We start from the raw sequence: 25,449 nt of genomic DNA, 5'->3' as shown, positions 1-25,449 counted from the left end.
CGACCTGGAGGAGGACACAGCTGCCACCAGCTGGGTCTCGTGGGCAGCTCTGACCACCATGCTGTCCTGACCCAGGTGGACATGGGTGTGGCTCGTGACGAGGCCACCACTCGCACAGTCTGCCTATGGGATAGGGCAGACTGGGGCTCCCTTCGCCGAGACCTGCGTAGGACTGACTGGCCTTCCATCCTGCAGCATGGAGCGGAGGTACAGGCGCGAGCCTTCACTTCCCGCCTGTCTGTCTCTATATATATTTTTTTTTATCTATCCCTTTATAATTGCTCCAGGAGCAACACGTGCCCCACCGTGAGTTCGTCGCCAGACCAACGGACCAGCCTTGGTTTGGCTACCGCTGCCGCGTTGCCGCCGAGGCGAAGTATTCTGCGTGGCTCCGCTACAAGCAGAGTCCTACTCGGCACAAGAAAGACCTACATCGTGCGGCCTGCAAGAGGATGGTGACGACCTGCCGGTGGGCCGTAGGGAGGTGGGAGGAGGACCTGCGGCGCCAGCTAGGAGGCCCTGGAGTGGGCAACAAGACTTGGTGGTCCCTTGTTAAGGGCAGACAGGGCCTCAACCGTCAAGACACTGTCCCTCCTCTCACAAGGCCCGACGGAACGGTGGCCACCAGCAGCAAGGACAAAGCCCAGCTGCTGGCCACCCTTTTCGCCGGGAAGATGGAGGTGGACGACCCTGAAAGGTCACCGCCTCTTCTGGAGCAGCAGTGCAGAGAGACTGCAGAGCGTCTGCTGCAGGGGCTCGATGTACAAAAAGCTACCGGTCCCGACAACATCAGCCCGCACGTTTTGAAACAATGTGCCCGCGAGCTGGCTGTACCCCTCACCACAGTCTTCTCTGCCTGCTTATGGGAAAATATCTGGCCCTTAGTGTGGAAAGAGGCCCGGGTAGTTCCCGTACACAAGAGGAGCTCCAGGTCTGACACAAAAAATTATCGACCCATCTCCCTGCTCTCTGTGGTGGGGAAAGTGTTCGAGAGGGTGGTGGCAGATGTGGTGTGTCGCCACCTCCAGGACAATTACCTCCTCTCGGACCAACAGTTTGGGTTCAGACCTGGGCGGTCCACCTCCGATCTCCTCATGCTCCTCACCGGGGGCTGGCAGGACGCCCTTGATGGCGGCCTCGACTCTGTTGTGGTGGCCCTGGATATAGCGGGCGCCTTCGACAGGGTCTGGCATGGGGGCCTTCTGGAAAAGCTGAGGGCAAAGGGGATCCAGGATGACCTCCTTCAGCTCCTTGGCGACTACCTCCAAGGAAGGACCCTCCAGGTCGTTGTCAATGGGCAAGCGTCCGAGTCCCTCCCGGTGAGAGCGTCAGTGACACAGGGCTCGGTGCTGGGACCAGTCCTGTGGAACATCTACGTGGACGATATTCTCCGACAGCTGCCGACGGTCTCAGCTTATGCTGACGATTGCACTCTCTCCTGTACCTACCCTCAACACGAAAGTGTGCGCGCTGCTGAAGAGATCAATCAGCAGCTTGGGGTGATACAGGAGTGGGGGGCACGCTGGCAGGTGACCTTTGCTCCGGAGAAGACACAGGCAATGGTATTCTCGATCCCCCGCTGCCGAGCCAGCAGTGGAGGGAGGGCTAAGGTTTGGTGGCCTTCCTCTCGAACTCCAGGAGTCCGTCAAGATTCTGGAGGTGGAGGTTGATCGAGGGCTGCGGTTTGACCACCACGTCAAACACATTGCCCTTAAAGCCTCACACCGAGTCTCCTCCTTGAGGAGGGTGGCCAACTTGCTCGACAGGAGACGGAGGCTCTTGCTCTACAAGGCCCAGATACGGCCTCTCCTGGATGTCCTGTGCTGCCACACACATCAGCAAGCTCGACGGCATCCAGCGACGGGCGCTGCGACTGGTGGAAGCAGCAGGTGCCCCAGCCCATCCTGAGGCTCCCGTCGACACGCTAGAACACCGCAGGGACGTGGCGGCCCTTATGGTGTTCCACAAGGCACAGGTGCAGGGTGTGCCACATTTGGCGGGACTACGGCTGCCCACCAGAGTCACCTCGCGGGACACGAGAACGGTGTTATCAAGTGGTGACTCAGTGGAAGTGACGCGTTCCCGCTCCAGCCAACACCAGCGCACCTTTTGGGGGCGAGTCTCCAGACTGTGGAATGTCTTCGCGTCCTCCGTCCCTCATATCAGGGGGATGGATACCCAGGACGTGAAGTTAGCACCACACCACTGGACGGGCTCGTTCCCAACCCCCCTGCTAACAATATTAACATAAGTCCATAAAGAATGTATATATATATATATATATATATATATATATATATATATATATATATATATATATATATATATATATATATATATATATATATATCTTTATATTTATATTTGTGTGTTGTGTCCCACCCCTAAAATAGGTTGCATACGGCAGTGCGCCTTCGGGTGATAATGTAACTATGTTTAAATAAAAAAAAAAGAGAGAGAGAGAGAGAGAGAGAGAGAGAGAGAGAGAGAGAGAGAGAGAGAGAGAGAGAGAGAGAGAGAGAGAGAGAGAGAGAGAGAGAGAGAGAGAGAGAGAGAGAGAGGGAGAGAGCACACGAGACTGCATGTGGAAAGAATTCACATTAGTTACACCCAAATGTGATCTAAAAGGGAAAATTCAAGGGACTGAAAATTTCATAATGGTACGATTCTGGGCAACATGGTTAAATAGTTCCTCAGTAATTAATTCAAGGACGACATTCACTGTGGTTCAGTTTTGGTTATATAATGAATTTGTATTAGATACAATCACAACAAACATAACAACATAATAGTGAAACTGCAAATGAATTAATTTTAGGCATAAGAGTAATATATATACATTTGGTAAGAAGTTTTGTACGTATGTAAGGGGAAGCATGGTAACTGACGACAGTAAATGCAAGTTTCTATGATATCTAATTGGTGGTGCTAAGTAGAATTAAGAACCGATCCGCAATATTCAGATAATATTTAACACAAGGTTGGCAACAGTGAAAGGTAATTCTGTGATAGCGGGGTGAGTCGCGTGGCGATGTGTGAGAGAACATCTTTTTACGTATGGAACACTTTAATAGCGGTGTTTTATTTACCGCCCCACCTACTCGATGCAGTAGCTTGGATTAGAGCACCAAAGTTACATGTCTCGACACTAATCCTGTATGGGATTGGCGGCGCTCATCCTACACACCCGCTCATCTCCCGTATACGTTTCTCGACGGACGCGTACCTGGAAAAACTCGCGCGTAAATTCCGCTGCGACTGGTTTAGAGCTCCGGGAAAGATTTCCTTACCATAAAAATTTAGAAAACCGAAAAGATAATCACTGTGGGAGATTCCAGTATTTATTTTCCTGTTTATAATCACAATTAATATCTTTGTTATTCGATACACAAGCCGAGGTAAACGTTACCATTTTTTTTTTCTTAATGTTGGAGTGACACTGGCCAAGGGCAACAAAAATCTAAAAAAACCAGTGAGATGCCGGTTTCTGAATACGGTCCGAAGGAGTAATGAAAAATTGAAGGATAAGTGTCTTGAAACCTCCCTCTTGAAGGAATTCAGGTCATAGGAAGGTGCAAATACAGAAGCAGGCAGGGAGTTCCAGAGTTTACCAGAGAAAGCGATGAATGACTGAGAATACTGGTTAACTCTTGCATTAGAGAGATGGACAGAACAGGGGTGAGAGAAAGAAGAAAGTCTTGTGCAGCGAGGCCTCGGGAGGAGGCGAGGCATGCAGTTAGCAAGATCAGAAGAACAGTTAGCATGAAAATAGCAACAGAAGACTGCTAGCGAAGCAACATTGCGGCGATGAGACAGAAGCTGAAGACAATCAGTTAGAAGAGATGAGTTGATGAGACGAAAAGCTTTTGATTCCACCCTGTCTAAAAGAACGGTATGAGTGGAATCCCCAAGACATGTGAAGCATACTCCATACATGGGCGGATAAGGCCCTTGTACAGAGTTAGCAGCTGGGGGGGTGAGAAAAACTGGCGGAGTCGTCTCATAACGCCTAACTTCATAGAACCTGATTTAGCTAGAGATGAGATGTGAAGTTTCCAGTTGAGATTATAAAAGGAGAGACTGAGGAAGTTCAGTGTAGAAGAGGGGGCCAGGTGAGTGTCATTGAAGAAGAGGGGATAGTTTTCTGGAAGGTTGTGTTAAGTTGATAGATGGAAGAATTGAGTTTTTGAGGCAATGAACAATACCAAGTTTGCTCTCCCCCAATCAGAAATTTTAGAGAGATCAGAAGTCAGGTGTTCTGTGGCTTCCCTGAGTGAACTGTTTATTTCCTGAAGGGTTGGGCGTCTATGAAAAGATGTGGAAAAGTGCAGGGTGGTATCATCAGCGTAGGGGTGGATAGGACAAGAAGTTTGGTTTAGAAGATCACTGATGAATAATAGGAAGAGAGTGGGTGACAGGAAAAAACCCTGAGAAACACCACTGTTAATAGATTTAGGAGAAGAACAGTGACCGTCTACCACAGCAGCAATAGAATGTTCAGAAAGGAAACTTGAGATGAAGTTACAGAGAGAAGGATAGAAGCCGTAGGAGGGTAGTTTGGAAATCAAAGCTTTGTGCCAGACTATATCAAAAGCTTTTGATATGTATAAGGCAACCAGCAAACGTTTCACCAAAATCTCTAAATGAAGATGACCAAGACTCAGTAAGGAAAGCCAGAAGATTACCAGTAGAGCGGCCTTGACGGAACCCAATACCGGCGATCAGATAAAAGGTTGTGAAGTGATAGATGTTTAAGAATCTTCCTGTTGAGGATAGATTAAGAACTTTATATAGGCAGGAAATTAAAGCAATAGGACGGTAGTTTGAGGGATTAGAACGGTCACCCTTTTTAGGAACAGGCTGAATGTAGGCAAACTTCCAGCAAGAAGGAAAGGTAGATGTTGACAGACAGAGCTGGAAGAGTTTGACTAGGCAAGGTGTAAGCACGGAGGCACAGTTTCGGAGAACGATAGGAGGGGACCCCATCAGGTCCATAAGCCCATAAGTCCATAAGCATGGGGAATTAGATCTTGAAAGATCTCGACACTTTCTATTAATGCGGCATGCAGTTCCTTGGTTTTGTTTTAAAAGAGAGAGAGAGAGAGAGAGAGAGAGAGAGAGAGAGAGAGGAGAGGAGAGAGAGAGAGAGAGACGAGAGGAGAGAGAGAGAGAGAGAGAGAGAGAGAGAGAGAGAGAGAGAGAGAGAGAGAGAGAGAGAGAGAGAGAGAGAGAGAGAGAGACTAGCTAATGGTCCACTTGATGTTTAATTACCACATCACAATAAGCAAAGGTGACGAGATAGAGAGATAGAGAGATGAGAGAGAGAGAGAGAGAGAGAGAGAGAGAGAGAGGAGAGAGAGAGAGAGAAGGAGAGAGAGAGAGAGAGAGGAGAGAGAGAGAGAGGAGAGAGAGAGAGAGAGAGAGAGAGAATACGGAAGAAGCTGAGAATGTAGCTGAAATAAGAGATGGAAGTATTCTGCAGGTGTCGAAGGAACATGTGATAATGAAACTGATAAGGCACAAGCGCTGATGAAAAAGAGAATCTCCTATGAAGAAATGATGATGGAAGCTGGAAAATTTATTAGATAGGCAAATAAATAATATATATATATATATATATATATATATATATATTATATATATATATATATATATATATATAAATATATATATATATATATATATATATATATATATATATATATATATATATATGACAAAAATTCGCCTGCGGTGTACGTGCTATTTTTTTTTTCTTTTTCATGAAGGAGCGACACCGGACAAGAGCAATGATACTAGAAGGAAAAAAAAAAAAAAAAAAACGGCCCAGTGAGGTACCAGTCCCTAAAGAAAAATGAGAAACGATCGTCAAAAACTGGAGAGAACGTCTTGAAATCTCTTTGAAGAATTTCAACTCAAAAGGAGGAGGAGGAAATACAGAAGCATGCAGGTAGTTCCTGAGTTTATTAGAAAAGGGAATGAATGACTGAGAATACTGGTTAACTCTTGCATTAGAGAGTGGACTTAACAAGGGTGAGAGAAAGTAGAGTCTTGTGCAGTGAGACCGCGGGAGGACGGGAGGCATGCAGTTAGTGAGATCAGAAGAACGATTAGCATTGAAATAGGCGGTAGAAGACAGCAAGAGATGCAGCACTGCGGCGATGAGGAGGTGAAGGCTGAAGACAGTTAATTAGAGGGAAAGGAGTTGGTAAGATGAAATGCTTTTGATTCCAGCCTATGATCAAAAACGAGAAGGTTGAGATGGCATGACCAGAGAGAGAGAGAGGGAGAGGAGAGAGAGAGAGAGGAGAGAGAGGAGAGAGGAGAGAGAGAGGAGAGGAGAGAGAGAGAGAGAGAGAGAGAGAGAGAGAGAGGAGAGAGAGAGAGAGAGAGGAGAGAGGCGCAAAAGACTACATGTTTTACACCTCACATTTCAGGCTTACACTGCTTCATACATTAAGATTCCCTTGTGAGTTACATTAATTGAGCAATGGTTTAAAATATGGAAATTGTACATACGAATTAATACAGATTAAAAAAAAAAAAAAAATCTTTACACAAGAACTGAAAGAAGAGACACAATTGGACACAGATGAAGAGGAAGCTGCCGCACACCTATTGACCCTAACACAACTGTTTTCGATACGTTACACCAAAAACATTATTATTTTTTTTTCATATTTTTCGTCTAAGAGGAGCCAACAAAGGGTACTATAATGAATAGAAAGTAAATAAATAAATAAACGCTTAAGATGCCGCTCCCGAAACAGAAACAACAGGAGAATCGAGAGCGTTGGCCGTTAGTTTGCGAGGTGTCAGGTTCGTGCTCTTTTACAACACTTCAAGTCGTGGGAAGAAGGAAACACAAACGGGAAGAGAATTCTAGACATTACCACGAAAAAGGATGAAACCGTAAAGAAACTGAATATTTGTGTTAGTGAGGTGGACAGAATAGTGCTGAGAGTAAGTGGCAAGTCATGTGCAAGGAGGTTCCGGGGTGCAGGAGGGAAAGGCATACATACAGTCAGCAGTAACGGATGCAACACTGCAGGGGTGAGTGAGAGATTCAAGACAGTCGAGGCGTTGCTGAGACAAAAAAGCTTTTAACTCCACCCCATCATATGTGTTCCCTTCCCTCAGTAGCATGTGTGGTATACTGAAGGACGGAGATTACAAGGTTTATGAAGGAGGACAGCATGGTTATTAGGCTTATGAAGACTTACACAAAAAATCCTGACTATAGGGAAAATGATGTTTTAGGTCAACCATCACCTATTGTCACCTAATAAAATACTAACAGTTATTTAGCTATTTCACCTCGATCCACCTTTATCTGTCGCATTAACTGCCTGATTTTCATCCTTTATACCTTCACACACACGCTAGATGATCTTTCCTGCTACTGTGACGTCATTTCCTGTCCTATGACTTGTTTTTTGTTACGCCAACATCCAATTAATCATTCAACATTTTCTTTAACTCTTCCTCCTGTTCCTTAATGGTCAAGTCATTGTCTCTTCCCCATCTGCCATTCCATCACTCAAAATATCCATAAGTGTGAACAACCAAACTAAACGAGGAAGCCTTAACTTTTCTCCTTGCATATATTCATCGCCACCATTATACCACAATGGGTCTCCGACATATCTGGTCCACCATACCTATTGTTCTCTACGACACTCCATTCTTCTTCAGACAACAGTAAAACGCCCCTCTTGGCACCTTCCCGTTCGTTTTCAGGTCAATGAAGAGTAATAAACCTTCCCATTTCTCATCCAAGGTCTTCTCCTTAATGGTCACCAAAGATAAAATATATTAAGTTAAAAGTAGACGATACAAAATATAAACAATAATCTATCTATTCTATCTATACCTATTCTGTCTATTCTAATCTATACCAAGGCCAAGACACATCACCACACACACACACACACACACACACACACACACACACACACACACACACACACACACACACACACACACACATCATTCACACTATTATCCCCGTCAGTGCCGGTGGAGCGGGATAGTTTCATGGACCACTTTGCTGCCCTACGAACAAACTTAACAATAATACTGACGATAATATACATATATATAAAAAAAAAAAAGAAATAAAATAATAATAATAATAAATGAAAATAAAAAAAAACAAGTTTGATTGTTTGGGAAGATTTAGGAACTTTTAATAGGTTGTTGGTGACACTAATTGCAACGTTGTAATATATATGTATGTATGTATATATATATATATATATATATATATATATATATATATATATATATATATATATATATATATATATATATATATATATATATATATATATATATATATATATATATATATATATATATATATATATATATATATATATATATATTTATATATTAATGAGAATAAATAAAATACAAAATATAAGCGTCCATTGTTCTCTTCACAGAGTTGCACTACACAAAGGAAGACAAAAAATGTTCAAATAACAATTCACTAGCAAGTTTGATTCTACTGCACTGCCCTACATTTAGTAAAATACTAAAGGGAAATTAACTTCAACACAGAATAAGAGCAAGCAGGTGCACCGCGGCTCCTACTGCAGGGAAGATGCTGGGGATGCGTCACACGTGGGGGATGTGCATGTCATGAAGATGGAGCACTGGCAGCACACTGGGGAGATAGGATTTTCAAACTCTGCTGAAGCCTTCCGTCGATTCCTGTACCTTTATATGATACTAATGCATCTTGTTGTTAGTTTTTTTAATTCCATCGTCTGGTATCAGAGAGACCACACGTCATCTACGCACAGCCCATCCTTACATCTTCTAAAGCTTCTTCTAATCCTAGACTCATCCATTATGCCAGTAGTCACACGTTCTTCTCTCTGTAACCAGCACTCTATTCCTTTCGCTGTCATCTTAACTCAATTACTGTATTTTTTTTTCCTCGGTGAAATCTCTTTTATACTCAATCTCGATGTCATGCTTTTCTTCCTAACTAGTTATTTTTATTTGTATTACTGTATTATCTCTCTCTCTCTCTCTCTCTCTCTCTCTCTCTCTCTCTCTCTCTCTCTCTCTCTCTCTCTCTCTCTCTCTCTCTCATAACCTATTCTTTTGTTTCCTCGTTGCCTTTATCCCTTTCCCCTCGTGATGAATACTCGTACATCGCATAAACTTCACCAGGCATCACTCAACTCCAACCCGAGCCTTCCTTTGCAGTTGCATTTAACATCGCTCGTTCACTTTCGTGCAGCTTTTAACTGTAAGTGTACGTACTCGTATGTTTCTGTTTCTTCTTGAAACCAATATTCACACAAAAGATTTCCTAAATCAGTATTGCTTCAGTTGCTCATGTTCACTTCATCACTCTTCCAGCTACGTAGCTTACTTAGATCATGCTCCCATTGGATTGTTCATTCTACCAAGGAAGGCGCCTAGATGCAAATATATAGCTTACCGGTATTAGTTTCCTGTCACGGGGTCCTCACGCCATTTCAGGAACACTTTTCACTGGGCATCGAATTCGGTATATTTGTTTCGGTTCTTTAGTACGCTTCTATTATCCTGTTTGTTTTCTTTCAGAAGGTGTGCGAAGATGGAATTTAAATCAGTTTTATGAAATAAGTTCGTGAATAATTAAGAATTTTGAACATTACAACGTTGCAATTAGTGTCACCAACAACCTATTACAAGTTCCTATATCTTCCCAAACAATCAAACTTGTTCCGTTTTTAGGTGTGAAGTGGATGTGAATCCAAACAGTATTCAAATTACACAAAATTAAGACTCGTGCAAAACAATCAAGCAATTAAGTAAAGGGTTAGGCATTGGTGCCATAGGCGTGAAGGCTGACGCCACGGTCTTTCATTTTCCAGTTTGCCAGGGGACTTGTGCGTGAGTCCGGTTGCGCTCTCTATAGACACACCCGCCCTGATAACAATGAAATTTCCCAACAAAACATTGAACCCGCCCCTGCCTCACCTTCCTGCCAAGGACGAGACACCGCTGAATGGGAAGCCACCAAGGACGCAGATGCCGAGGTCAGTGAGGCAAAGGTTGAGCAGCAGCAGGTTGGAGGGTGTCAGCAGCACGCGGAACTTGATGAACATGGCCACCACCAGGGCGTTGTCGAAGGTTCCCAGCACTCCTGCGGGGCAAAATTAGCATTGTGATAACGGGGAAACTTTCAGTCTTTGTGTGTGTGTGTGTGTGTGTGTGTGTGTGTGTGTGTGTGTGTGTGTGTGTGTGCCCGCGCGTTATTCACCTTAGATCGTGTTCTGTTCTCGTGACACAACCAACCGTTTCCCCCTCACAGCTCCTAGTGACCGATCTCTGGGTAAAACTGATACCACTCACTCACTTCACAACTGGGCCGCAGGGTCACAACCAATCGGCTTATCTCCTTGTTGCTGAGTGTACAGACTACATATTAAGAGGTTCGCCCATCTGCCTTGGCCCTCCTGGTTTTGGGTCGAGCGTGCTAACCACTACAGTGTATGTGTGTGTGTGTGTGTGTGTGTGTGTGTGTGTGTGTGTGTGTGTTTGTGTGTGTGTGTGTAAATCAAGTACACGTGGTAAGCGAAACATGTCAAGGGGAATGACCTACACAGGCTATGCATTAAAGGTGGAAAATGAGTTACGCCAGGTGGAAGCAAGGTTCTCCTTCAGTGATCGATAGTCTGCCTTCCTGTGATTCTGGCGAGGAAAACCGAGTCGGTCTGCGGAGGAGGGAAGAACACACACACACACACACACACACACACACACACACACACACACACATTCTCTCTCTCTCTCTCTCTCTCTCTCTCTCTCTCTCTCTCTCTCTCTCTCTTGCACGGAAGTATGCAACAGAGAGAGAGAGAGAGAGAGAGAGAGAGAGAGAGAAAGGTAGGGGGGGACGGTGGCTGGCGGCGGAAGGGTTCGTGCTTCCTTTACAGAGACAACAATCCAATTTCCCACGCTACTGTATTTCTGAGCGGCTCCTACAGTATACAAACAATCCCTCGGAACAACTATCCATCCAAGCAGTGCTTCTCACTGCTTTGTTTGGGTCGTGATATGCTTTTATTACAGCTCCGAATGCTCCTACTTAAACTCGTAGCAAATGAAAGAGAACTGATAAAGAAGCGACCATGGACAAAGCAACAACTTGTCCTGGGGCTGGCGCCACTCCCACCCTTCTGTCAACAATGAGGGCGGATCAGACGAACTCCCCACTACTCGTACTACTGTTGTGCCTAACACAGCTGACATTATCCTCACCAAACTCTCCAAATGCTGTCCGTGGTAAACATTATTTGCAAAGTTACAAAGACACAATTAGATTCCTACCTCTCCAAGGTACATCATGCTAACAGTGCAAAAGACAAACACATCAACTACCTGAAAACAAAAATTCTTGCCTTAGAATATAAAATCACCCATCTTGAAGCAGTTATCGATGTTGTAGGCAGACACAGCGAATCAATGGGCCATCGTTACCAGAGGAATGAATTACCTATCAAACACCACCTTCATGTCAACACTTCTCAATTTGATATTATTGTTGGTCATCGCCTAGGCCCAAAAACACAGGGAAGAAAAGAGACATATAATTGTCGAATTGCAAAACCTAACAAAATAATCAGAGGCAGAAGAGGCATACTTCACAGTAAGGCCACAACTCTGCATTATTGAATCCCTGACTCAGAAGCGACGGGCAATCTTTTTTTTTTATATTTCCAAGATCAGGTCGCAGCATGAAAGTCTTTTCAACAATGCCATACTTCTAAAGGAAAAATTGTAAAAAAAAAAAAAAAATACTATACCACCTGAACAAATTCTCAATACATTCTTGGACAACCGCCGAGTATTTAAAGACAGCTGCGGTGTTAATTATTGTATAAATTACTGTAAAGTATCCAGTGTGTATACTAAGAATTATTCTTGTATTTACATCTGAAAACTCTATTCCCATATTCCTAGTTTTGTGTTTATTAGATAATGCTTGTTACTCTGCCAAGGTACCAGTATAACACTTTAAAATTCCAGCAATGTTAAATCACTAACATAAGCATACTTGATGGAGCCAATTTGCATATTATTTTTTTTTGTTTATAAATAATTCTCTATCATTTCCTTATCTCACAAACATTTTCTTTCACTTCCTTTTTCTATTCTGTATTTCCTATTCTTATATTGTGCAACATTGATATATTACTTCCTAATGAATCTTCCTAATAACCATCTTTTTGATACTCTTAGCTGCTAATGAAGACACCCGTGATAGTAATGATGTTTCCTTGAAATACTAAATTCTTACTATAATATTCTGAACACTGATGATATACGTAAATATTTTGACCTCACCCTGTGTAAGTAATGATGTTTCCTTGAAATACTAAATTCTTACTATAATATTCTGAACACTGATGATATACGTAAATATTTTGACCTCACCCTGTGTAAGTCAGCTCTTCCTTCAATTGGTCCTAATTATTATAAACATATTCCATGTGAACTGCTGCTCTTAAAACAAAAGCTATGATAATTTAATTTCCCTTCTCAAATTTCTAATTACATTGTATCTGTGATCACCTTATAGGTTCCCCCTATCTTCATCATGACAAGCATCACAAAGTTAATGAATTTTTGCTCTTTCACAGATACATTTTTTTTTCCACAGTGCATTTTTACTGATAACTGTACCAGTATTACTAGGGATTTCAACATGAACCTACTAGAACATGAGACCCACCCACCAACAAGAAATTTCAACACCATCCAATCTTCAAATTGCTTCCCTCATACATCCCGCCCAACAAGTTTTCCTGAAGATAAGCTTACAGCCTTTCCTTCCTGCTGAACGAAATGTGAACCAATTATACAATGCTCTCATCTTCTAGTATTCTTCTTTAACTTAATTGAGCATCTTCCTGCATATGTAAGTCTTCCAATACTAGACATGCCTAATAAGAATAATAAAATAACTTTTAAGATAATTAATGCTGAAAATTGGACGAAATTTAAAACTAAGATCTATGAAGTTAATTGGAATTCATTACTAACATACCAGGACGTAAGTACTGACTGTAATCTATTTCTGGACACAATGTACAACATTTACTATTTCTGTTTTCCCAAAGTAACAAAACTGAATTCTCCAAAAAGACTACAGATGCCAAGGTTCACACCAGGAATTCTTGAATTTATAAAACAGATTTGCTCTGTATAAAGCCAATAATTTAGGAATGATTGATCATAATATCTAATAGAAATTAAAGAAAATACCTCAGTAACCTTATTAGACTCTCCAAAAGAAATTATTACCTACAAATATTTCCAGATTTTAGATTAAATAACAGAAAATATAAAAAAAAAAAAATCAATGATTTGGCAAACTCTAATACTACAAATTTGGCTTTACATTTGAGGCTTGAGTACTTTTGACGCAGTTTTACATCAGAACTTTACACCTCACCCAATAATAATGAATCTGTAATTTCCATTTTCATTGACTTTCGTAAAGGTTTTTAACACAGTCCAGCCAAAAATCTTTCCAAACAAAATATTCCATTACGGAATTCGTGGACGAATACATGATTGGGTCAGCTCTAACCTCAGAAATGGAACTCAATACATTTTTATTTTTTTTTTTTATGAACACATCTCCCAACAAAATCAGTAAATCTGGGTGTACAGCAAGGGAGTATATTGGGATCTATACTGTTTATTTTATATATTAGCGGCATCTTCAATATATCTGATTCACTTAATACAGTGTCATTTGCAAATGATTCTTTGTATATGGTAAGAGATAAACCAACAAATTTAAATAATAATGCAAATACTGGACTCAAAAAAAGAAAAAAAAAATCAGAGTGGTGTCTTCCAAACCATAAATACTGGTAAGACTTATTTTACAAAGTTCATTAACACTGCTACCAAATATCGTCCACTACCAAATTTAACCACTTTAGATGATGATACCTTACAAGCTGAAAAAAAAAAAAAAAAAATGAAATCCCTTGGTACATTCTTTCATAAAAATTTAAACTTTAAAACAACACATCATTAATTTCTGCTTAATGCTCTCAAGAACAATCCCACTCCTTCATAAAGGAAGTAGAACATTTTGCCCCAACTGAGAATCTCAGAAGCTTATACCATGCTCATATTTATCCAAACTTACATTATTGTAATCCCATATGGTCTACCACATATACCTGTCATATCTATCACCTTAATATTCTTCATAAAAAAAATATTAGAATAATGACTAAGAGCTGCTACTGTGAGAGCACCCTATCATTATTTAAAGCACGAAATATACTGAACCTTACAGATCTATCCAAATTCAACATTAGAGCCATTATGTAAAGCAAATACAAGCAAAAATCAGTGACAACCAACCTGTTCGTGGATATCACACTAGAAGCCAACACTCACTACAAGACCCAGTCATGAGTTAACCCTCTTTACTCATTCACTAGGCGCTGAAATATTGAGTCATATCCCGACCCATGTTAAACACTCAATGAATGTTTCTGTCTTTAAAAATAACTGTAAGAAATATTTATTATCTTTCTGCCACCTCATAGTTGCAGTGATTTATTTCATAAAATATAAGTAAACAGCATCTGTATTTTATTTTATTATTACTGTCACTATTATCATCGTTGTGTTGCTGTACTACTACTACTACTACTACTACTATCAATTATTGTTATTATTATTGTTATCATTATTATTATTATTATTATTATTATTATTATTATTATTATTATTATTATTATTATTATTATTATTACTATTATTATTATTATTATTATTATTTTTATTACAATGTTTCTCATTATCGCTACTATTATTGGTCTATTGTTTCATTATTATTATTATTATTATTATTATTATTATTATTATTATTATTATTACTATTATTATTATTATTATTATTATTATTATTGTTATCGCTAAAGTCTTGCCATAATGCTGGTGACGGTCATGGTGATTGCAGTAATGATGTGGTGGTGGTTGTGGTGGTGGTTGTGGTATTTAGTGTATTATACTTATTACTAATTAATTTTATATATCATCATAGTCACTACTTTAGCATATCTTAATGCATTGTTCTTATTGATGATGTAATGTAGGTAATATCAATATTTTATTATTATTATTATTATTATTATTATTATTATTATTATTATTATTATTATTATTATTATTATCATCATTATTATTATTATCATCACTATTATTACTATTATTTTTAATATAATTATTACCAATCTATTATTGTTATTATTTATCATATTATTATTATTATTATTATTATTATTATTATTATTATTATTATTATTATTATTATTATTATTATTATCATTATTATTGTTATTGCTATTATGTGTACACTGTCTTCCTGTCATCCATTGCTGCTGTTCTCTCCATCATTGTGCTGTTTTGGCTTGATCTTATTTACACATGATTTTCAGATTTTCTTATCTTGCATTTACTTCACTACTTCAAATTTTCTTTGTGTAATTCCCTTTTCTTATTGTGTTTTTTGCTGCTTCCTCAATTTTCCTTTGTCCAAAAAGTGGCAAGCTTACAAAGGGCTATTTGTCACACATTGTCTGTAAAGTTGATTTGTAAGTTTAATGTGTAAGACAAATATAATAGTGTTAAAATATTAGAGAGAGAGAGAGAGAGAGAGAGAGAGAGAGAGAGAGAGAGAGAGAGAGAGAGAGAGAGAGAGAGAGAGAGAGAGGTTAAATATAATGAACGAATCGATGGTTATGACATGATTATAATGAGTACTGAATGTATATCTTTTAAACTATGGGAAAATAATCAAATTCAGAAGAAATATATCAGATAGTGATGATAATGTTGATGAAGGTGAGGATGGTAGTGCTGATCTGACAATGTGAGGAGGAGGAGGAGGAGGAGGAGGAGGAGGAGGAGGAAGAGGAATATATAAAGGAATATACGAAGAAACGCCAAACAGCAACAGATCTTTTGGCCCTTGCAAGGCTGTTTGGTAACTACTTCTGACCAGTTACAGGGAAGAGAGACCAAACAGAAGGCTCCTCCCCACCCACCAATCCCTCCAGCTTGTGCTGGCATGAAAATAGTTGGGAAAAATACCATGCAGTATGGACAATCTGATATGGAATTTTCATGGGAAAGGATGAAAGGAAGTTCTACTATTCACCCTACGATAAACTCTATACGCCTATCTGAAAATGAACACAATTTATAATTAAAGTATTGTCTGTAAAATGAAAGAGTTTATTAGTGAATTTAGTAATTATTCGGACAAGAAGAGAGCTTGTTGGGGATTAGCTTTTAAATATTTGCCTATTTTATTTTTGAATGATTCAATATAATTGCTGTTTACGGTTACTGCAGGACCTTTATTCCATATATTTTCCGTGAGATTAAGGAAAATGTTTGGCCTCGTGGGATTTAAAACTTTTGGGTATAATCATGAATCCATTATTTCTTGTTAGGTTAGAATGATCAATGGTAAAATATATATGTGCATCAATGTTACTATATACTTTAAAAATTTTGAACACTTCAATTAAGTCTCCTGCGCTTTGTTAAACTAAATAGATTTAGTTCTTCCAATCGTTCCTCATACTGCTTATTACTCAATCCTGGAATCATCTTAGTGACTCTACGCTGTATCTTTTTAATTTTCCAATGTAATCTTTGTAATATGGTGACCAGAACTGTACACAGTACTCTAGACGAGGGCGCACCAGTGAGTTATATAAGGCAAGTATAACCTTTTCTGATTTGAATTCAAAGGTTCTTCCAATGAACCCTAATAATCTATTTGCTGTCTTTACTGTTTCTGTGCAGTGTTGACTCGGCTTTAGGTCTTTTGACACAACGACACCAAGATATTTTTCTGAAAATTTTCAGCGCTTGACAGTGGCATGTTGTTCATTACATATCTCGCTTAAACATTGTTGCTTCCAATATGTAGAACTTTACAATTTTCAATACTGAAACTCATCTGCCATTTTTCTGCCCAGCTTGTTAGTTTATTGAGGTCACACTGCCATTGTGACACAGACGTTACTTTACTTGTTATTTTGGTGCCGTCTGCAAATTTACTTATTTTACAATTGACCCCTTCATCAGTATCATTAATGAATATTATAAAAAGTACTGGTCCTAATACAGAGCCTTGAGGAACACCGCTGTTTACCTTATACCAGTCTGACTTTTTTCCATTAATTACAACACGCTGTTTTCGGTCAGAGAGCCAGTCTCTCAGCCATTTCAGGGTGTTTCCAGCTATGCCATAAGCTTTTACTTTACTGATGAGTCTCTTATGAGGAACAGTGTCGAAAGCTTTCTGGAAATCATCAATCAACTGCTTTTGTCTCGTCATACGAGTTAAATACTTCATAAAAGAAGTCTAGTAAGTTTGTTAAGCAGGAACGCTTGATTCTGAAACCGTATTGCGAAACCTGTATGATTTTATTTTCTTCTAAATATTTAACAATTTTATCTCTGATTATTGTTTCCATCAGCTTGCACACTACTGAAGTTAGACTGAACGGTCTGTAATTGGCTGTGAGAGATTTATTTCCTTTTTAAAGATTGGCGTGACATCTGCTAGTTTCCACTCGTGGGGGACTTTACCTGCTAGTAAAGTTTTTATTGAATAGAATCGTAAGCGGTTTCACGAGCTCATTTCTTGCTTCTCTAAGAAGCCTGGGTGATATCTTGTCTGACCCGGGTGTTTTGTTTACGTTCATGCTCTTCGTGACTGAAAGGATCTTATTTTCTGTGATGATGTGGTGCCTCGTGACTGAGGCGCGGGGTTGGCAGGCTGCCCTGAACATCCTCGGTCGTGAAGACTTTGAAAAGTAAAAATAAATGTAAAAGTTCAGGGTGTTCGCCATGTCTGGTTCGTTTTCTATTTTACTGTTTTCTGTTATTACTGGACCAATCGCTGATGTTAAAGCACTTTTAGTTTTTACATAGGTGTAATATTCTTTGGGTTCGTTTTACATGAGTTCGCGATCTGAGCTTCAACAAATATTTTGCTGCATTTGATCAGCTTTTCAGTTTTCTACGCAATCTGTCGTGCTCTAGTTTATCATTATTCATTCTGTGGTACGCTTTTTTCTTAGCCAGAAGACAGAATCTGATTTCATTATTTCACCATTTCGGTTTGGTATTCTCTATCTTCCGTCTGTTTCGTAGCGGTACACACAAATTCGCAGCTTCATTTAACTTTTTAGCGAACATTTCCCATGCTTTGTTAATGACTGGTGTTCCCAGCAGTTTATTCCAGTCTATGGATGTAGGCTGCATGCGAAGTCTGTCAAAGTTAGCACGCCGATAGTATGGCACTTTTCTTTCACTTTAGCTTTGTCAAAAAAATGATGGCGAAAAGTAAGCTACGATGATCGCTGGAACTAATTTCTGGTCCAAATTTTACGTCTTTAATTGATTCTTCCTCATTTGTTAAAACAATATATAGGATATTGTTACCTTTCGTCGGATGCATGATATGCTGGTGGAGGGAGCTTTCAAGTATACACTCGTAGAGACGCTGGCCAGCGTGAGCAGTCAGTGGTTCATTCCACCTCGTGACTGGAAGATTAAAGTCCCCCATAATTATGCAATTATTTACACAGCAAATGTCCGCGATTAGATCATAAAGTTTTTCGTCTGTAGCGGGTGACTGGGCTGGAGGACGATAGACGAGACCTTATGTTATTTTACGATATTTATTTTCTGACTAGATGAAAGTGACGTCTATATTAGCAATGATTGAGGTTGGCAGTAAACGAAGGTGAAAATTACTTTTTACGTAAAACTCAACACCGCCTCCTGCACGGTGAGTTCTCTCGCAGCTAAAAATGGTGTAGCCAGGGAGTGAGTGGCCAAGCAATCTTTGCTTGATGAATTTATCCACGTTTCCGTGACGCCTATTATGTCGTAGTTTTCAAGATAAATAAGAGCTTGCAGCTCTTCAAATTTATTTCGTAAACTACGGGGACTGAAGTAACAAGCTCTGATCTTGTCTGAACCTGTGGATGAAGTCATTGCCTTATTGATCACGACGCTGGTCCTGTTGTTGCCGCCCGAGCGTTTTTTTGATCTGTGGAGGCAAACTTTTTCATGGATTAGTCTGCCCATCCTGGCTGCTCCCACTGTGTTCAGATGAAGGTCGTCTCTCTGGAAGAGTATGTGTTCATTATAGAAATCGTTCCACAAGTTGAGATACTCCACGTTTTCCTATTGGCAGAGTCTTTAATCTATTATCAATCAATCAATCAATTGTTTATTCATACAAAGTACAATTCTTTAGTCATCTTACACTAAAGTTTAAAGCTATAAGAGAGAGAAAAAAAACTTACAATGTATCTCAAAAGACAAAATAAAATATAAAAAAAAATATCAAAAACTTTAAAAGATAAATAAAATTAAGTTAAAAAATAGTGTGTATGTGTGTACAAAACATACTTTATTAAACATATTTCATCAAGGAATTCACAGACATCACTATATGTAAGGCAGCAATCTATCTCACCATCACGGATACTCAAAAGTTCTTTTATTATTTATGTTTGCCAGTATTGGTAGTCCTCTAAGCAACATACCTTGCCAATAACATAGTTAATATTAAAGTAGAAAATTTCATAGTATTTAATGTCATAAGACTGCAGTATTGAATTCATGTTGGACAACATGTATGATGAAATCGCTCAGGATGTCTCAAACCCCTAATAAAAAAAACAAAGCATTTTTTTTTTTTTTTTCAGTAATCTGACGAACAGATAGAGAGTTCATAATATGGGGCAGTAAGTGAGAGCGCATGCGAGGGTGCAAAGCAAGCAGTCTGCGGCAACACACTCGCCACGCCACACTCAACTCCTCAATTCTTGGATCATCAAGATTCCACAACTGACAACCATACAGCGACGTACAATGGGTATTAAACAACAACACCTTAGATTGCTATGAGGTAGAGTAAAACTGATGGATAATGGCATTAGTTCTCACTTTCATGTCCCTCATAACCGGTTCAAGATTGACTAGACTGAAAGCAATGTTATAGAACATTGCGTCCGCGTTGATCCTCGGGAGAATGCCTGAAATTATAATATTACTTTATTTAGTCTTATACTTGCGAATCATTTCCTTATATTTCGCCATCAGTTCTTTTGATCGGGTCCGCTGGACATCATTTGTGCCTGCGTGGATGACATAAAGTGTGTTAATAGTGGCGTTCTTGGTCGTCTCCTCGATGGCAGCAGTGACGTCCCCTAGGGAGGATCCAGGGAGACAATACCTCCTGCGAGACTGAACTCGTCCACAAAATTCCACCAGCTGTCCTCGTACAATCGACTCTCCTATAAACCTGGTCTCTTCCGGTTCATCTATCTGTTCAGTTAGGGTAGAAAAACGGTTATATGTCGTGGTGGGGAGGTGAATGCGGCGCGTGTGTTGTCGTAATCCTTCCTGACCGGGGTGAAGGCTGCATCCTGTGAGAGGGAAGAATCAGATGAGGTGACAGGCGAGGCAGGAGAGGCTCGCCTCGCGGGGTGGCGGAGCGTCGCGGCGTGGCAGAGGTCAGCAGCAGGAGGAGGAGGAATAGGAGGAGAAAGTGAAGGAAGAGGAGGATTAATGTACATAGTTAATGTAAAGCTATTGCATTCTTAAGAAGGAAATGTGTAGTAAAGACGGAGGCGGCGCAGGAGCAAGAAGTAATAAGGGCGAGCAGTGCAAGAAAAGAAAAAGTATGAGAAGAGGAAGAAAGAATATGATAGAGCGTCCGCTATCAAAGGTTGTCGCAAATCATTGAGTGAGGCGCTGCTGCAGTATGAGAGTATGACATGCAAGACAGTGATGATCAATCGACGGCAGCAAATAATGACCAAGTATTTGTAGACAGCAAGCACCTCCCGAGAGAGAGAGAGAGAGAGAGAGAGAGAGAGAGAGAGAGAGAGAGAGAGAGAGAGAGAGAGAGAGAGAGAGAGAGAGAGAGAGAGAGAGGGGTAGGAAATTGTCAAAAGTAGATAAAAACATCACTGTTGACTGACAGATATGAAAATGATGATGATGATGATGATGATGATGATGATGATGATAAAATGATGGTATAACAATCTTTATTTCAGCTTAAAACCATATAAAAAATGTGTAAATGGATATTAAGAACGATATTAAGAAAAGATATTAAGAGTGTATGGACAGGCAATAACCAAACGATAAAACATAAAAAAAAATAAATAAATAAAAACAAACACATCAGACATAAAACATAAGACGCCAAATAAAACATTCGACAAATAAAAGAACTGTTGGGATGAAATATATACAATTAAATCAGCCAAGTAGCAACATGAAGGAGCACCTCCTCCGATCAAGACAAAGGTTCAGTAAACAACACCCAACAAAGGGAACACTGGGGTGGTGCTGAACAACTATGTATTCACACACCACAGGTCGTGCCAGTGCTGCCATAACTTGCATCTATAAATCACATCGCTATTTTTCAGGCACGATGATAAAGCACTCGACGACTCCACCAGCCGTCACACAGTTATAGGTTATATTTCTGATAAGTTCTTGGTAAGTCATAACTTGCGCCGTCACGCACATTGTGGAGGCACTTTCCCTTAGGGGCACGTCGAGCAGCCTTTTTAAAATATTATCACGTTACTCGTAACCTAACCAGCGAGGAGACTTTACAGCGGCACCAAAGGGAGCAGCAATGGAGTGAAGAACAACAACTCTTTAATAAACTACATTTTACGTCTAGCATTGCAAAGGAGAACGACTGGATTATAGTATTTCCTCTCGCATTCTAGCATAAACTTTTGTGATGATATTATTGATGTTGCTGTTAATAATAATAATAATAATAATAATAATAATAATAATAATAATAATAATAATAATAATAATAATAATATTATTATTATTATTATTATTATTATTATTATTAATATTATTATTATTATTATTATCATCATTATCTTTATTATTATTATTATTATTATTATTATTATTATTATTATTATTATTATTATTACTATCATTATTATCATTATTAGTTGTAGCACATATAAACATAAGAAAATAAAGGAAGCTGCAAGAAGCCGTCAGACCTACAGATGGCAGTCCCTGCATGAAACATACCTACCTATTTCCATCATCCATTAATTTGTCTAATCTTCTCTTGATGCTCCCTAATGACTCAGCACTAACAACCTGATTACCGAGTCTAGTCCATTCATCTACCACTCTATTTGATAACCAATTCCTTCCTGTCTCTTTTTAAATCTATTTTTTTTTTCTAGCTTGTTCTGTCCTGATTACTGATCCTGAGAATTTTATACCATTTAAAGATTTCTGTCAGGTTCCCTCTTATCCCACGCCTCTACAGGAATGTAAATCTAAAAGGTTCAATCTCCTTTCGTAAAGAATACTTCTCATCCTCTGCATCCTTTCAGGCATTCTCCTCTGTACTGATTTTAATAGATCTAGTAGTAGTAGTAGTAATAGTAGTAGTAGTAGTAATGATGATCATGATAATAATAATAATAATAATAATAATAATAATAATAATAATAATAATAATAATAATAATAATAATTACGGACAGGGGGTAAACACTGCGTTGATTGTGTGGCGGAAATAACGAAGTTTCTTTTTCAAAACACATGACGATTTACGTAGTTTTATTTTTGGACGCAGAGCTACAAAGAAAATTACCGGCAATGCCAAGTAAGCAAATGAAGAAAGATGTATTGTGGAAGAAGAAGAAGAAGAAGAAGAAGAAGAAGAAGAAGGAGAAGGAGAAGGAGAAGGAGAAGGAGAAGAAGAAGAAGAAGAAGAAGAAGAAGAAGAAGAAGAAATACAAAGCAGGCACAGGAAATACCAAGCTGAACTCGTGACTTGCACGGTGGAGCTGGCACACGTGTTGGCTTGCCACTAATACAGAGAGCTTCCCAAAATTAATATAGTCACCCACAGACGACTGGAAATCGAGTTACGCTGGGCTATGAATCATATTATAGTCGCCACAAGTTACACTAATCTTAGGACGCCCCACCGACTTCTACTGTAGGCGAAGCAGATGACGTAATAGTCTTGCCACTTGTTAATTTTTCTTTTTTTACTTATATAAGATATTTTCATCTACCTTATCAGTAAGGCCTAGCTGATTTATTAATACATAAATTCAAAAATAAGAAAAAAAAATCATGAGTGTTAAGCCTTCAAAAATCTGTGGAAGCAAATAATATATAAGGTTATTCCCATAATCAAATTCCCATGAATCGACACGTGCCATTGGAAAGGAGACGAAGGGGACGTGGCTTATACACTGTAGAGCAGCTTAGCACAGGGCGACTGTGGTGGGTGATTTTTTAAAATCTACAAGCTGTCTGTATTATTCAATAAGAGCATTAGAATTGTGCTGGATAATTGATTAGATGATTCATAATGGCTTGATAATGAACAGTATAATTAACTTGATAATATACTCTAATGACATCTGTAACATGCTCAAATCTATCCCGCGGTATTCAAACCATCAAACACTGTTTGGCTATGAAATGTTACCACAAACAGTATCTCTCTGACACTGAATTGACATAATTCATTAACATGCATATTATAAAGCAACATAATGAGCATTATGGTAATTACCATACAGTCTTGTGCAGCAACTCAGCTCTGAAACTCCCATTTTTTTTTTCACCATGTGTGTCTGAGGAAAAATACTTTGTTTTCACGACTATTGTTAAGAGAAAAAGATAATCTTCTTCAGACTATTGGTAAATTTGGTAAAAAAAAAAAAAGAAAAAAAAAACAGAATTCTCTCCACTTCAGAATTCATCTCGGTACTTGACATCAAGTTACAGAGAGGAAGAGGAAATTCATGTTGACCTGCATCCTAATAAAGAACCGTGGGAAAAATAACGAAACATGCCAGATATCGGAGTGAGGGATGAGGAAAGCAGGGATATATATATATATATATATATATATATATATATATATATATATATATATATATATATATATATATATATATATATATATATATATATATATAATAATAATAATAATAAAAAAAGATCAGAGGTCAGGCGTTCTGTGGCTTCCTTGCGTGAACTGTTTACTTCATAAAGGGTTGGACGTCTATGAAAGGGCGTGGAAGAATGCAGAATGGTATCATCAGCATAGGAAGAGATAAGGGAAGAAATCTGGCTAAGAAGATTATTGATGAATAACAGAATGAGTGGAACCATGAGGAACACCACTGTTAAGAGACTTAAGAGAAGAACACTGACCGTCTACCACAGCAGCAATATAACGGTCAGAAAGAAAACTTGAGATGAAGTTAAAGAGAGAAAGATAGAAGAGGGTAATTTGGAAATCAAAGTTTTGTGCCAGACTCTATCAAGAATCTTAGGCAACATCGAAATTTTTATCAAAATCCACAAAGGAGGATGACCAAAACTCAGTAAGGAAAGCCAGAAGGTCACAAGTAGAACGGCCTTGACGGAACGCATACTGGTGATCAGATAGAAGGTTGTGAAGTGACAAATGTTCAAGAATCTTCCTTTTGAGGATAGATTAAAAAAAAAACTTTCGAGGGACAAAATTAAAGCAATAGGGCGGTAGTTCGATGGATTACAGCGGTAACCTTTCCTAGGAACAGACTGAATATAAGCAAATCTCCAGCAAGAAGGAAAGGTAGATGTTGACAGACGTTAGAAGAGTTTGACTAGGCAATGTGCAAACATGGAGGCACAATTTCGGAGAACAATAGGAGGGACCGCATCAAGTCCATAAACCTTCTGAGAGTTAAGGCCAGCCAGGGCATGGAAAACATCACTGCGAGGGAACTTAATTGGTAGCATGAAGTAGTCGGAGGGTGGAGAGGGAGGACCAAGCCCTGAATCATCCAAGGTAGAGGTTTTAACAAAGGTTTTAGAACGGAATTCAGCTTTAGAGATAGACGAGATAGCAGTGGCGCCATCAGGTTGAAATAAAGGAGGAAAAGATGAACAGGTTAAAGTGTTGATGTTTTTGGTTTGGTGCCAGAAGTTTCCTACTGATGGAGTTTTTCAGTATATGGAGATCAGACTTGGCATGATTTCGGGCAAAAAATGTAAAGCGCATGAAATTCAGGTGATGGGAAGCTCAAGTACCGTTTCTGGGCCACCTCTCTATCATGTATATCACGAGAACAGGCTGAGTTAAACTAAGGTTTGGAAGGTTTAGGTAGAGAGAAAGATTGAGGAATTTACGCCTCCATGTCAGACAATATCGTCTCTTTTGAGTTCAGCACACAGAGACAGGTCTCTGACACGGAACCTCTGTCTTTTCGTTATATTGCTGTGTATTTTATCTTCTATCACTATTTTCACGATAGCTGATCTTCTGGCCTTGCTTACTGCGCGCCTC

The 25,449-nt window shown here is 39.3% G+C and overlaps 1 protein-coding gene across 4 annotated transcripts in view; it reads right to left on the bottom strand.

Moving 5' to 3' along the window:
- LOC135103736 (visual pigment-like receptor peropsin) overlaps positions 1–25,449 on the bottom strand; it is a 198,397-nt gene that overhangs the window by 38,835 nt on the left and 134,113 nt on the right. For all 4 annotated transcript variants that reach the window (XM_064010413.1, XM_064010416.1, XM_064010414.1 and 1 more), the window contains one exon: positions 9,985–10,150. In XM_064010413.1, coding sequence (XP_063866483.1) covers positions 9,985–10,150 — 166 coding nt within the window. The remainder of the gene's footprint in view (positions 1–9,984; positions 10,151–25,449) is intronic.

The sequence above is a fragment of the Scylla paramamosain genome, chromosome 9 (assembly GCF_035594125.1).
Source record: "Scylla paramamosain isolate STU-SP2022 chromosome 9, ASM3559412v1, whole genome shotgun sequence".
Taxonomy (NCBI): Eukaryota; Metazoa; Arthropoda; class Malacostraca; order Decapoda; family Portunidae; genus Scylla; species Scylla paramamosain.
The sequence above is the reverse complement of the archived record's forward strand: the minus strand, read 5'-3'. Positions and strand labels throughout refer to the sequence as shown.